This window comes from Meriones unguiculatus, chromosome 10 (assembly GCF_030254825.1).
Source record: "Meriones unguiculatus strain TT.TT164.6M chromosome 10, Bangor_MerUng_6.1, whole genome shotgun sequence".
Classification (NCBI taxonomy): domain Eukaryota; kingdom Metazoa; phylum Chordata; class Mammalia; order Rodentia; family Muridae; genus Meriones; species Meriones unguiculatus.
The window spans coordinates 36224732-36240215 of NC_083358.1; the positions used below are offsets into that span (position 1 = coordinate 36224732).

General features: G+C 46.9%; 1 protein-coding gene across 2 annotated transcripts in view; it reads right to left on the minus strand.

Moving 5' to 3' along the window:
* Nucleotides 1–2031: 2031 nt before the first annotated feature.
* The window catches only part of Fto (FTO alpha-ketoglutarate dependent dioxygenase), a 359978-nt gene continuing 346525 nt past the window's right edge, over nucleotides 2032–15484 (minus strand). For both annotated transcript variants that reach the window (XM_021631121.2, XM_060392230.1), the window contains exon 9: nucleotides 2032–4107. In XM_021631121.2, the coding sequence (XP_021486796.1) occupies nucleotides 3954–4107 (154 nt within the window). In that variant the 3' untranslated portion in view covers nucleotides 2032–3953. The remainder of the gene's footprint in view (nucleotides 4108–15484) is intronic.

The following is a 15484-nucleotide window of genomic DNA, read 5'->3' on the forward strand; positions in this document are numbered from 1 at the left end:
CTTGCTCAGTCCTCCTGACCAGCTCAGGCAGTAGTTACATTACTATGTTGAAAGGGTAGGCGGCCTTGGGGTCACGCATACCCAACTGGTGCAGACCCAGGAAGTTTGTGCCCAGAAGACTCTACTGTCACTCAGGACTCAGAGGCTCTGGGAAATCAGATGCCGACTAGATAGACGAGGATGTGTGCAAAGGAAACCAGCTTCCTGCATTGGATCCACCGGAAAGAACCTGTGTCGGCAAGGTCCCGGAGGGAGAGCGAACCACGCAGTAAGAAAGGAGGAGGTGAGAGTAGAAGATGATGGATGTGGCTACTTCGGGCCTTGGGAGGACATTCTACTTTATTATTGTACATACGACAGAACCAGGAATGGGCCCTTCAGCCCCTTTCCTGGACTTGCCAGCACGCTCTGGAGGCTACCCGAATCTATCCGGGTGTCTCAGGGCAGCAAGAGCACTCCTTTTGCTGACAACCACCGAGAACAGCCTCCCGAATGCCCGAACGCAGGGGCAGCCCTGAGTGCCCTCAGTCCCTTTCAGAAGTCATTAATAGCTGCTGCTTCTCCGTTCTCCGAGCGCCTGACTCTCTGTGGCTCTCCCAGCAGTCTTGGTGGCAGACACTACAACCCGCCCGCACCTTCCTCCCTCTTTATGGTTGTCAAATTGATTTCACCACCTCGATACCTATGGCTCCCAATGAAACTTAATTAAAAATACCATTTAATCACAGAGTAACAAAGGCAAACTGGATAAACGGCATTACCACTTCAGCGCCTTTTAATCCGCGCCGCTTCGCTCCATCTGAACCTGTTTGGATGAGAATTGCCTTTTCAAATCAGAATCCCCTTGTCTTCCATGCACTCGCCTCTGACAGATCCACAGAATAAACAGTATTTAGCGTGGCATGGATCCAAATGTATGCAATTTGCCCAGTGGTGAAAATCAGCCTTAACTAGAGCAGGAAAAAAAAAGTTGCGCTGGAAAATACCTTCCCTGGAAACACACAAAGCCTGTGCCCCAGCATTAGGGTGGGCTCATGCAATCTCACTTCTGGCACCCCTCCATTCACTTAGTGATGGACCCGGAAGCTTATTACTAAAATTGTGTCACAGGCCATGCCATGACCCCACTCCTTTCTGCCTCGAAAACTATCAGGCAGGAGGCTGCTGGTAAGAGCAGGAATGGATGGGCTGTTTGTCGTGGGTGCCACTTGGCCTGGACCCGGCACACCAGACATGGCTGCTTGCATCCTTCTAACCACACGGAATTTCTGGCTGCCAAGATGCTCCCTGGAACTGAGCCTGTTCCTCTCCATGACCCTCAGGATCCAGGCATTAGTCAAGAGTGATGGTTGAGAGCAGGAACTATCTCACCCAGTGGGTCCCCACCCACCTGCCCTTGGAAAATCCTCCACGTTTCCCAGGGAATGTTGTTTCCATGTCTGCTCTAATGGGGACAGTAGGACTCTCCTGGTTTTCTCTGCATAGGCCACAAGAGCCCGTTCCCTTCCTTGAGGCCACCTTTCCAAGGGCCATCCCTAGCCTTGGAGTCTTTGTGACTGCGATCTCTTCTGGAAAGGTCTTCCCTACTGGCCCCTGCACAGTCTATCAGTTCTCTTGTTGTTGGCCACTGGCCCCCCTCCATGCCCCACCTGGTTGTTTCCATTCCACGCACAAACATTCACAACTATCTTGTCACACAGTTTTGGTTTCTTGTCTGTCTCCTAACGACAGTATAAATTCCTAAGTGGGTCACTCTGCGGCCCGGGCCTCCATGGCCGAGCCCCTGGCAGACAGAGACTGGTGGCAGTATCTGACCCAGGGCTCCCCACACTGCTGGAGTCTGGAAAGAGGAAGGCCAGCACCCCAAGTATAACGCTTCTCTTAGGCCACTTTTCTCAAGTGGACTATAACCTGTCTGCCAGTAGAAGAGTGGTGGGAGCAACTGCAGGATGTGAGAACCATCCCATCCATGCAGCTGAGCGGCTCCCACCCCACCGGTGTGCGAGGAGGAAGGCACGGACACGCTTCAGCTTCTCGTCTTTTGGTTCTTTATTGTGTATGAACGGATGCACACAGCAGAGCAGTACAAGCAGACCATGAACACAGCCAACAGGAGGGACACATACTGAGAACTCAACACTACTGCCTTCTACTATAGGGTGTGAGCAAGCAGGTTTAGAAAGCACTGCTGGGGAGCACGCTTACAAAATGGTGACAGGGAGCACAGAGGTCACAGACACTGCCAAGCCACTGCCATAGGAGTATGGAGACCCAGGAGCTCCTAGGTATCCTGACTTCAAAACAGGATGCAGACATTTTTATTTTATGTGGAGTCTTCCAATTTTTAATTTTGGCACTTTAATTTAATGAATGAGAGACAGAGAAGAAATATCGTGGAGCCTACTAAACAAGAGGTCTGGGTGTGGGGCGGGCAGCCTGTGAGAGCTGAGGCACCTTCCCCCTTAGAGGTCATTTCAGCCTTGTCAGCGCCCTGTGAGGATGTACCTCATGTCTCTACTGATGAGGAAGTCATGGCTCAGGGACAAAAGGGAACACATCAAGGTCTGAGAGGCCCAGGTCCCTGGTACAGGAAATTCCAGATGCTTGTGAATTTGCAGCTTCTGTGGCTAACTCTTGGCAGAAAGGCACCTCAAACGGAATCCTGGCTGCAGTGAAAGAATTACTGTTGTATACCCTTCCGTATACAGAAGGTCCGGACCGATACAAGAAAGTCATGGGCCGAGGGAAGGGGCTGACTGCTGTCAACATTTCTGGGGCCACTGAAAGGCCTTGCTCAGGTCGGCAGAGAAAGATGTGGGCCATGAGACACAGACGGCAGAGGACTGCTGAGGGGAACGAACACAGCTACTGCCAGGTCAGCTCACACAGCACTAACACATACTGGGTGCTTAGCGGTATGCTGGAAATTGCTCTAGGCCGGTAGCTCAGTCATGTCACTTAATCTCCACATTAGGAGTTGGCACTTTTCACATCTCCCACCATACAGATGAGAAAACCGAGACACAGGGACATGCAAAGGTCACAGAGTTGGGCGGGGTGTCAATCCTGGCACCCTGAAAACAGAGTTCAGGCTTAACATCTCTCCTTGATCTCTCTGATGCTCTGGCATCATCAGGATGGGGAACTGGGCCCTGCAAACCCCATGCCACCTGTCAGTATCTGGGAATGGGGGAATTCTAGGAGAAACACCAGCTGGCCTCTGTCATTGGATCAGGGAAGCCCCATCAAGACAGGACGCGCCTGTTTCCTATATCCCTCCTTTCTCTTCCTCTGCGCGGTGCACAGGGCCCATAGTCAGGCCCTCACTGAGTTTTTTTCTCTGAGGGGGAAAGAGGTTCCTGTCCAGCGACTGCTTTTTGTTGCTTTCCTCCATGGCAACAGCTGCTACAGAAAACTGGAATTGGGAATGGTGGCTCATAAACCTGAAACACTCGAAACAGCACCCGCTGGGGCAGCCGAAGAGTGGATTCTTATCTACAGTCAAGCTGAATTTAGGTCTGCAGCCACAGTGCGCAGTGGCTGCCATCTTGGATGACCCAAACGCTAGAAAACCATGATGAGAAGCTGAGAGAGATGTCTCCAGTTCTGGGGTCCATGGCTGGGTCTACTCCCAATCTCTGAGGTGGCTAGCCAAAGAGGAAAGCATTCCTGTTGTGGCCTTGGGGACAAAAGTGCTCCCAAGGGGAAAAAAAAAAAAAAAAAGAGTGGTGTCTATTTTTTTTAGGGGGGGTGTCTAATTTAACATCAAATCAGACTAAAACACAGTAATTCTTTAACATTTCAGTATTTGTGGGCTTTATTCTCTTAGCTGTTTTGAACTGGAACCCAGGTCCTATAACCTACAGGTTGAAAGGAGTATATACTACCCTGTCCGAGGTTTCGGGAGGAAAGCCAAGGTTGTTTTCCTTCTCCACCTAAGACTTGAGCTTCTTCTAGGGTTTCGCTTCCAGAAGCTGGCCTCTGAGCTCTGAAACCACGTCGGTGAGGTCGAAGGGCAGAGGCATGGACGGGTCATCCTTCTCCCAGTATGGCCGGCAGTCTGGTTTCTGATTTGCTGGTAAGGTCCTGACGACTCGGGACTGACACCTAGGAGAGGAAGAACAGGCAGTTAATCCCCTGGAGGAGAGCACTGGGAGTTCCAGGCCTCTGGGAAACAGTGCTGGCCAAAGCTCCAACAACAGCTGTGAAGGCGAAGGTGCAGGGGGAGCAGAGTTACAGGGCGGGAAGAGCACATTTCCGAGGGAAAACCGTCCCTCCGAGCGCCGGAGCTGCAGGTTTTTCCAATTCCCAGATCTGTATTATCTCCAGTGGCTTCAGAAAAGCCAATCACCAGGGAAATTGAGTTACTCTGCCTTTAAAATGGTGAATTATTTTTTCATTATCTCAACAGTTATTTAAAGTGTGTGATTAAGCCATTATCAGATTTAAATGTTTGTGGGATTTCGATGTATTACTAGATTACTGGGAAAGATTAAATTGAATTTACTGCATTAAAACGTCCAAGAATAGATTAAACAATATTACAGACCAGGATTGACTTTGGAGATCCTGGAGATTTACAAGTGTCCCAGCTTGCTGGGCTCAGAGAAAAGGCACTCCAAGGAGAGAGAGGTTTATAAGGATATATGCAAATAGAGGTTAATAATCATTTCCACTGATGAATAGGTGGGGAAACTTCCACAAAATTAAATTAAGAGGCTAGCAAGAGTTAGTCCCCAAGGAAAACACTTAAATCACGGTTTTTATTAAATGGATTATTCATCAATAGTAGAGAAATTAATTATCATATGCAGCTAAATTATAGCCTGGTAGAAAAAAGTTGGGGCGACACCCTCACATCTCTGAGGCACCACCCTCTTAGAGAGCCGAGCTCATCAAAAATTGGGCTGGGGAAACACTTTGGCTTCAGCTCTAGTTATCTGAAGAATGAGAGTCATCGAAAAGGGCATGGATGGGACAGGTAATGAATGAGCTCTTATAGGCAGGGCACAGGCACCAAACCTGTGTCTGCAACAGCTGTGGAAAGTCCCCTCCCCCTCTGCTGTCAGTTGAGTGGCCACGCCCACCCCAAGTCATAGGACTGGGTAAGATCCTCATGGAAAGACATTTCTCCTCTGGGGGATTATTAATGGGGAGGGGATTCCCAGGGGAAAGCATACTTCAACTTTACACCTATTTTCGCATGTGGTTAATTGCTATACCGGCATCCTATGCACTCAATCCGTCGTACATTACATGTAACATTCCAATATATCTTCGGCTCTCCGCATCAGAGCCTGATAATAGCGTGTGTTAACATGCACTAACTACTATTATGGAGCACATCACTTCATAAATAATAAGATTAGCTGACCTCGGGGCCCCAAGAAGAGTAATGTGTTTAAATGTTCTCATTATTTATTTAAAACAAGAATTAAAGCAACAGAAGCAGATTCTGACAATCCTCTTAGCATAAATATTCAACTGTTTGCGCTGATAAGCACACACATCGTGGAGGGGCAGAGGGCGCGCTCGGTAGCCTATTTCATAATAGGTGCTGGAGCCCACCCGCTCGCTGTCGCCCTTTTCAGGGTGCGTCTCTGCCGTTCCTGTGACAGTCTCCAAATCACTTGAAGAAGACGAGGGGGAAATTAATATTCAAGGGAAGCTGCGACTAATTACAAAGGGACCCAGCAAAGCTTTTTAAATTGTGCTTTCTCTCGGCCCCGGAATCGCAGAGTAATGCTCAATTTACTGGGTAGGGAAAGTTATTCCAAATTGAGCATTTCAATCTCACAGTGGATAAATTATCCGTGCACATATTATCCTGGTTGGCAGATTAAAGGGCTGTGATAAGTGTCGATCCACCTAGAATATCATGAGGTTTGTAAAAAGTCAATAGAGATGCTTTCTCAGCTGTCAAATGGTTTTGCCTCTTCGCTTTGAGAAGAGTATTAAAAATGTTCAGACCCATGACAGAGCTGTGTGCACAAGTGGCCAAGACCACTCACTGGCCGTGCTTCTGGGAGAGCCCCTTCCTGGCTTGCTGTTACTGTTCCCACCAAGAATAGCTGGGAGGAAGCCACCTGGTTCCTACAGACCCTGGCTTGGAGCTGTATATACATAGCCACTGATACCACAGGGGTTGGGACACAAAGCTTTGTTGAGTTTCTCGGGGTCCAATTCAGGTGTTTTAAGATTGCTGTAATAGTCTTTTCTCAATGGCCAGTGAGAGACTAAGCAGAGTTTGAGAAGGGATCCCGGTCCCACCTCCAGCACACAATCTGGTTCTGTGTTATGCTACAGTGTGGAAGGGCTGAGGATGCTCAGCTGTTACTGAACTTCTTGCTTGCATCATCCTGTCTACAGGGGTCTCAGTGTCCTTAGGAGGCAGTAAGAAGACGGCAGCATCGGGGGTCACGGTGTGGGCAGCATCTCTGGAGAGATGCTGGTTCTGGGGGACACATCGCCTGGGCAGTCCTTTATTGTATGGAGCTGTGGGTTCTCGTCTGTGTAGTGGTGATGACAGGAATGGGAATAATGGCAGTGATCCAGTAGTCCCTGTTGTCCGTGCATTCCTCTTCAGCTACCCACAGTCAGTCAATACAAAATTCCAGAGATGATTTGCAACTTTTGAATTGTGCGGGATTCTGAGCAGTGTGATGGGATCCTGTGTCCCACCCGGGACATGAGTCACCAGTATCTCTCGTAACCATGCGAGGACACTGTGCGAGCTACCTGGTCCACATTGCCACGGCCTGGAGTCACCGGGAGTAAACGGTCCTCCTGACCTAATGTCAGGACAACAGCAGCCCGAGGCTGCATCAAAGCACCTATGTCATTGTCATCCACCTCAGCTCACCTCTTCACTGAAGGCACGTGTAGCACTAGCCTCGGTGAATGGAGCAGAAGGTATTTTGAGAAGGACAACTCAAATTCATCTAATTTCTTTTGCAGCAGACTGTTAAAATGGTTCTGTTTATTAGTTACTGGTGCTCACCTTTGTGTGTGTGTATCTGTGCAGGTGTGTGTGCGTGTGCCTATCTTTAAATGAAACTTTATTCTAGGCATGTATGCCCAACAACAACAACAAAAAAATAGTATTATCAATCATTATTTCAAGCATGCCTGAGGAATCTGGGAAAATATTCCGTTCAGGTTGGCCTATGGGTGTGTAGTGTGTGAGTATGTGTGTGTGTGTGTGTGTGTGTGTGTGTACATGCCGCAGTAATAACACTCTGATTTATGGGTTTGCTGTGACTGAGTGAATGAACAGAGATAGTGTTTGGAAGACCGCCCAGTACACAGTAACTATTAACTTTATCATTACTCCTACCGCTGAGAGCCAGTCAGAGACAAGAGATGCTGCCCACGTCCTGCCTTTTGTGGGTGGCTCTCTCTTTTCAAAGTCCCTCAGTGGGGGCCTCTGGATGGGTTCTCTAGGGGAAGCTCATAGCTCTGGCATAGTTCTTTCTGCTTTGAATGGAACGGCCTGTGGCTGAATCTTGTCGCAAGTCAGTCCCAGACAGGAGGGAGGCTTACCCGGTCAAGCTGCAGCAACTTTGCAGCGGCAGACTATCATGTGAAGACTCAAAGAGACTGGCAGCTACCAACCCCCACCAAGAAAGGTCTCTGTATCAGGCCTTCTGGGTGGTGGCTGAGCCACGTGGACCTAGCAAACACAGGAACCCATGTGGGGTTGTTTCTTTGCTTTTGTACCCTTTACCCTACAGTCCCGTGCATAACAGAGGGACTCCAAGTGTCTTAAGATGTACTTTAGAAATGCAAAGTATGGTCAGCGCGGCTACTCTCAGTCAGAGGAGGTGGTTAGGAGAGGCGCTTAATTCTTGCTGGACGAAGAGGTTTGATGTGGGAGCTGAGGGAAAATACTCCTCTCTGGGTCTGGGCAAGCCTGGCCTCCCATGGTTATTTTACTTCCTTGCCACCAGAGGCAGGGTGCTAATCCCTACTGTCAGCTGGGGAAGGCTCACTTGGGCTAAGTCTCTGCAGACCGCATTTTCTCAAGCTTTTATTGTCTGAGGTAGTTTTTGTTTTGTTTCGTTTTGTTTTGTTACTTGCAACCCAAAGAATCCTGATGACACCAGCCATTCTTCCCACTCAGCCACTGCTCACATTTTACCAGATCCATGTCCTGGTCCTACTATGCGTCCACGCAGCTGTGGATTCTGTGCAGCAGGCACGCAGACTATCTGCCTGTGAATTTATGAACTCAAGGGCTTCTGCTAGGAAATAGCCAGTTTTCCTGGCCAGAGCTGAATGATCTTTCCAGAAGGTCTAAAAGACCCCATTCAACTAGTGCTCTTCCTAGCTCTTACTGTCCCTAGTTCCCCAGCATGAAAGCCACAGCTCCCCCTTCCAACATCCATTCTTATATCCTAAGGGGGAAACTCCATTTTTAGATGCTTCTGAAGTTAGCAAGTAAGCATGTGTCTCCTTCAAAAGTCCTGCCCCTCTCTTGAAACACTTCAAGGGAGAAAACAACAGTAACAAAAACAACAAAACTCAACCAACCAACCAAACAAAAACCCCCAGACCCCCAAAATCTATAAGCCCTTCATCCCTCTTTCCCAAATTCACCTGACTTCTATTCAAACGACTCCATGGGCCACCCTCAAACTCTCTGCTGTTCAGGTTATCCCTGAAGGACCCGGTATGAGTGCAGGAAGCTGGCTGGTCCAGAGGCCTCACAGCCCCCACCTTGAGGTGTAACTCACTGATTTCCCCCAGGGCTTCACTTACATCTGGGTGATCAAGATGGCAGCTACATTAGTGAACACTGGCCACCATGCTAAAATTAACCACTTTAGCTAAAGTGTGTGTTAATTATGGGTATGCAAGCAGTCAATAAAGGTTAATGCAAAAGTCAGGGGATAAATTTCTTCCCTTATCGCGTCACTTCACAGACTAAATGACTAACATTATACTTTGTGTTTTTAATCAATAGGTTTTACAGTAATGTGCTGGACATTGATTTTAAGAAAACACATATGGTCTTCTTTCTTGTCCCTAAATTTTGCAACAAATAAAGAAGGACAGGTAACATTTCTGATACTCTCCAGACAATGATACAGTTTCAGGACAAATAGTTTCTGCTAATAGACTCATGAGGATGGACAAGCTAAACACACACACAAACTTCATGAAGAAGTACTGTTAGGCACAAGACAAGAAGAGCCAAGAAAATGAACCACTAGATGAGAGTTCTTTACTGGGAAACGGGGAAGCAAACACTCAGGAAAATAACTACAGTCTGTCATCTAAAAGCCCAATACTCAGTGCTGTGGTCCCCCTCCCCTTGCAGAAAGCTGAGGGAGGGAGAAAGGTAGGGCTGGCATCTAGATTCCTAGGTTAGCCCAAAGGCAGGCAGGAAGCTGGGTGGACCCAGACCCTGCGCAGAAGCTAGCTGCCTTATATTCTGTGTTTATTATGGATTTCCATTTAGATCAAAATAGATCCTGTCCATCAACTACTTAGCTATTCTTGCCAAACTTATATATTCCGGAGACTTCACACCACTTGCTATAACAAACGACTGAACAACCTTACTTTTCTTTCTTTTTATCCTTGGGACTTTGAAGTTCTAACAGGCGTTATCTACAGAAATAAATGATACCTGTTTAGCCTTCGGGTGCATAAGCCTTCTCTCATTATAGCCTCTGGGTGACCTTGAGAAAATATCTCCTGCGCTCAGGTTTCTCAGCTGTTACATGAAGTGCACGGCCCTCTGCTCTGCTGGGTTATGTGGAGATGAGATCAAGTCGTGCCTATGAGACCCTCTAAAGTATGCAAAGTACACACAAACGTGATCATGCCAACATACCCACCTCCCACAGAGCGCACACCTTCGCCTTAAAATGCAGCCGATAATGCGATGTTATCCAGGAAGGCTCTTAGGACTTGGGAATAGAAAGGAAATAACTGATGCCTTCTAAAAGCAAGGCTAGCTTAAGTTAGTTCCTTTACTAGAGAATCTCTAATTGACCAATGAAGTGTATTTTTCAAGTCAGAATTCCACCGGGGATTTTTGCTTAACGAGAAGGTGATGGTGCAGAAGTCAGTTGGGAGACTGCTTTAGGATCGCAGCCCTATCCAAACACATTCTCTCAGAATACATATCAGTCTCAAGGCTTATGAGGCCTCAGGGAAGAAACCTTGGAAAGAGCCCCACTAACCCAGAGCCTGAGTCTGTAGCACCATGAGAAAAGCAGGAAATATTGGCTGAAAGGGCCATGCAGCTTTCAAGAATTTGGAGATCAGAAGCTGTCTGACTCAACTTCCCTGGGCAACCACAGTCTGCACAGCTGCCACAGAGTGATGCAGCTTTTTCTATCTAGCATGGTTGCACTGTCCCTGCCACATGCAATTTAATGGATTTATCCACATCCATCTTAAAACCACTATTTAAAATAGAACCTCAAGCCATTCTCATTGGACTGTTTCTCATGGCCTTACTATGCCATCTCTCTCTCTCACACACACACACACACACACACACACACACGTATATATGTATACATACTTTATTTTACACACACTTAGCCTTGGCACTCTAAACCCTCTTTGTGGATTTTTGTTACTGTTAGTATGACATTACGGAAAATGTTACATGTGAAGAGCCACCCTATCTTACGGCCAGCATGATGGTCTACTTTATAAAGATGATCTCCTAAATTAGCTCACCAATTTTGCATGAATTGGTTTATCAGACACAGAAGCAGTTCGTAACTAAATTTCAGTGAGAGGCATGGCCACTCTCCCTGTGAAAGGCTTTTCTCCTCCTGCCTCTGTGTCACGTTAGTGACAATCAAATCAGTAAAGTCAACACACATCAGCAGGAGGAAAAGCCAGCCTTTGCCCACCCGCCATCTTTCTTTCTTCCAACTTAATGTGTGTTTTTAGCAGCCAGTACAAAAAACTTTTCAAACACGGCCACTTCAACCTGGGCTTAACTTGTAGTTGTACACAAATTACTTTTGGGCTTCACACTGTGGGAAGAAAGGAGGAGGCTAATAAACAAAAGGGTGAATGGCTGCTTTAAAATGGCTCCAGATACCAAATATACCAAAACCACTTTTGAATATCAAGATCATGATACCACCAGTGCCAAGCAGGCATTGCCCAAGAGTTGGCTAGGTTCTTACACACAGACAGCCTGCTGTCCGAATCTTGGCCAAATAGTCAGTATGTGGATGAGTTTGTAGAGTGCTGTTCTGTTGGCTGGGCAAAGGCGCAGCTGGGCAGAGCCAGCTGTGGGGACTGGATTGTATTCTCCATATTTTCTTGAGACTCAGAGGGCACTTCCTGTGTAATGCCCTTTGAGAGCTCCCAAATCTTTCCTTCAGAATGTAGGTAACTCCTAATTTGTGTGAAAGATAGTATTAACCCTACATCACCCAATAACTATGGGTGGCATGCTTTGGAGATGAAGCACACACACAGGTGTGTGTGTTTGAAGGTCTGATTTCAGAGGTGCGGTATTAGGGAAGTAAGTGGTTGGATTATAAAGGTGCTGACCCAATCGATAAATTAATCCCCTGATGAATTCCCAATTGAATGAACCCAGGATCGCTGGAGATATGTCACTGAAAGCTATGGCTTGTCCCTAGCCCCTTGCTCTTGTTTTTCACCTTCCTATGTATCATGAGGTGAGCAGTTAGTGACATCATGTTCCTGCTCACCACAGGCCTGGTGGAACATGGCCAACCAGCCATAGGCAAGAAACTCTGAGGCCATGAGCCCAAATGAATTTTCCTTACTATTAGTTGTTTTTTAGAGAATAAGCATCAAGTGTTTTTGTTCTGTTTTATTTTTTAAAGGAGAAAGAGCAATAAGATTTCCAACTTTGGGATTCTAAGAAGAGACTTTCTTTGTTAAGGGCTTCTGGTCTTTCTGGCTCATGAACTCGAACAGAGGTTCCTCACGTAGAGAGGGGGTGGGGTGGAGTGCTCGCACAGTGTAGCCAGGTCAGGAGTTAAAGAGATGGGGCTGTAAGAGCTTCTGCCATTTTAAGTCAGGGACACTTTATAGTCACATTATGGCCCAAAGGCATCTCCACTCTTTTTACAGGGGTCTAGAGTGCACGCCCTCGTTCTCTTACCAGTGTGAGCTGCCTCAGCCAGAGCTCTGCCCCACTCCCAGTCTAGGCATGGCCCTCACTCTCAGTCCCATTTCTCTGAAAATAGCCCTTAGAGGGTTATTGGGGTTTTTGTTGCCATGGGAGAAGTACAGAGTTGACACTGCTCCTTCAGTGTCAATCTTTAGACCAAAAAAACAAAACAAAACAAAACAAAACAAAACAAAAAAAAAAAAACAGGAAAAAAAAAAGGCACTAAAAGGACCACCAGTAATACACTGGGTGTATATATACTTTACAAATTTTCTACATAAGTTTCTTGTCCTCAAGAAGGAACTGCAGCCCAGAAGATTAACTGATCAACCCAAGATTTTATAACTGAACATATGATGGAATATGGATTTAAAGATAGAATTGTCTGACTCCAAATCCTAAGCTCTTTGTACTATTCAAAAATGCAAACAATGAAAGAGTCCCTTGGGGATATTATTAAAAGGAGTTTTCCGAGGACATAAGACCCAAGTCAGACTCTCCAGAGGAGGGCCCCAAGAATCGGAACTTTTATAAGTGATTTCTAGGAGCAGGCCATTTAGGGCAAACACTGCACCATGTAAACCTTCCCAAAGGACCGCAAAGATACCAAGACAGGGATGTGACGGGGGCACACAGGATGTCTTTGTGCTCACACAAAACTAACAGTGAATTCATCTCATTACAGAGGAAACCAGAGACAGGATAGCTTTTGTAGATATCCAGTTGGGCTTGTGAGCAGACAACTGGTGACCTTCTAGGGTTCAGAGCATCCTGAGGTCCTTCCCTCTACTTCAGAGATGCTGGCAGGCCCATGGAACCACTTAATACGTGAGACTGCTTGGCCCACCTCTCGGGTGTAAATCCAGGAGGCAGAAGGTTGAGAATAATTTTATCCCAGGTTCATTTGTCGGCTTGTCAGTTGCATAATGATGGTGATGAATGGGCTACCTTGACAGCAGAACATTTAGGAGCTGCTGACCTTTGATCTCTGGTCACATGATAGGGTCACCTGAAACCTGCATGACTTCTACCTGCCCAAGGGTAACAATATAAAGGTCAAACGGGTTGGCGGTTCTATGTATCAAGTCTGAGGCAACTTGGTTGGAAGCTTTAAGAGCAGCCGGGTTGGGTTCCCCAGCACACAAAGCTATGGACGCACTGCAGAAATGTGCTCGACAAAAGATATACAATTTCAAAGCAGGCTAGAGTAGCTTTCCTTGCAAGGGAATAGAATGAACTCATTATTTTTAAAGGGCAACAATGAAAACAAACACTTTGGAAGAAAATATATTCTGCCCGTGACTCAGCCATTGGGAGGGAAAGCACACGGGCATATGACTTAATGAGTGTTATTAATGCCGTACCTGCGCCGTGGCAGAAGGTCCAATTGGATGCAATTACTGGAACAAAATCCCCACTGGGTATGATCGAGCCCTGCTTTCAGCCATAAAATACGGTCTCTCCACTGTCCTCTGTCAGCACAGCACCCCACAAAGGGCTATGATTGACAAAAGATAACCCTTTCCAATCTCATGACTTCCCTGTTGCTTGAAAGCTAAGTCAAAATTACATGGAACAGTCTCCAACTTCAGAAAGATTCTAGAATAACTTAGGACCAGAAATTCAAGTCAGTGTGGTTTTTAGATGCACTTATAATGTTTCAAAAAAAAAAATTGTTCCTGCAAACCTTAGGATTTGCAAATCTTTAGAAATCTTAGGATTTTCCAAATCTTTGGAAAAATTCCATTTATTCAGAATCAGATAATAGCTGTCACATGGGTGATAAACATAGTTATAAAAATAAAAGGTAGAGAGCCAAAGCCATTGATCTTCTAAACCTTAGAAATTAAATAGCCTGGGCAAGAAGCAGATGACACAGAAAAATCTGATTTATACAGGGGTCTGGTTTTTACAAAGGCTGTTTGCCTCAAAGTTAAAGATGGACAGAGAGACGGACGGTCACTGGCGCATAATCCATTCATGCTCTGGAGAGACAAGGCAAGCAAAGGACAATCACTGACTGAATGGAAGGCCACCTGCTCTGATTTAGGGATGAGCACTGGAGTTGTAAGCAATGGAAAACAAAACAAAACAAAACAAGCAAACAAAAAAGAAACCCTGAGTTGATGACTCCCCCATCTGCTCCCCCGTCAGTCGGTCTCCACAGCATTGCTGGTTTCAGAAACACTGCCGAGTAGCCTGCTCGACTGGGGTTTGGAGGCCGAGAAACACCCACCCAAGTCCAGTTTAACCCTGTTTGGGACTCGGGATCCAAGAGCGTCTCGAAGGTCCACGGTGCTTGCAGTAGGGAACCAAGTGCCACGCTACAGACTACATTCAGACTCAGGAGTTGAAGTGGAGGGCACACAAGATGCCTGCCACCAAGGGCACCCCAGACTTCTGACGTGGGTTCACGCTTTGCACAGACTTAGTGGGTAAGTTAAAGTCAAAATCCTGCTGGCTATGCTGGGGCATACTGGTAATCTCAGTACTTGAGAGGAAAGGAGGAAGAAGGAGGAGGAGTTAAGGCTAGCTTGGGCTCCAAAGCCAACATTCTCGCTATGGTCTAGAAGACCCTTCTCCATTTCCTGTTGACTTGTCTCCAGTTCCCCAGTTTTCTCTTTCCACTGGTCTGGGTGTCTGGCTCCACACACTGGCTTATTTGTTCTTCCTTTAGCAGGCCAAGAACACTCCCAAGGGAATTAGTATGCTGTTCCTTCCGCCCAGAACTCCCCTCTCTGTTATCTATGGTGCTAAACTGCCCTCTTGCCCTTTGTGTTCCTGCTTAGAGACTCTGATGAAAGGATTTCTGATTGTTCTGCTCACCATTATATTCTCCAGGCCTGAAGTAGACTTAAGAGACCTGGGAACACACTACTGCCCGAAAACTGTGCCTGAACTGCTTGGATGAGATGAACCTTCCTGTTGCACAAGCCCTACAGCAGCAATGGAGAATTTGTGACATACAGACTGTGGCAGTGATAATAATGGCATTACTGCCTTGCAGGCAGGGAGGATACCGTAGTGGGGAGGATATGGGTCTCAATGTCCTGCCACTACTTTACCCTGTGACCTCAGACCAAACCTTTGACTTTCAGGCTACCCTGGTTCATCTGTATGATGAGGGGTTGGGTGAGGCACCCCCTAAGAAGCTCCCCAGCTCTGAGCAAGGATACACACACACTCTCTCATATGCTTCTTAACACTGGGGTAGGGCAGAGATGTCAGCTCAATCTTGGAGACAAGCAACTGGGGACCTCGTCCAGATCACAAGGCCAGTATGTCGCATAGCCCCAAGCTTAGGTCACTAAGCTCACTCCAACATTCTCCTCCTAGGGTAGAATTAGAAGTACCATC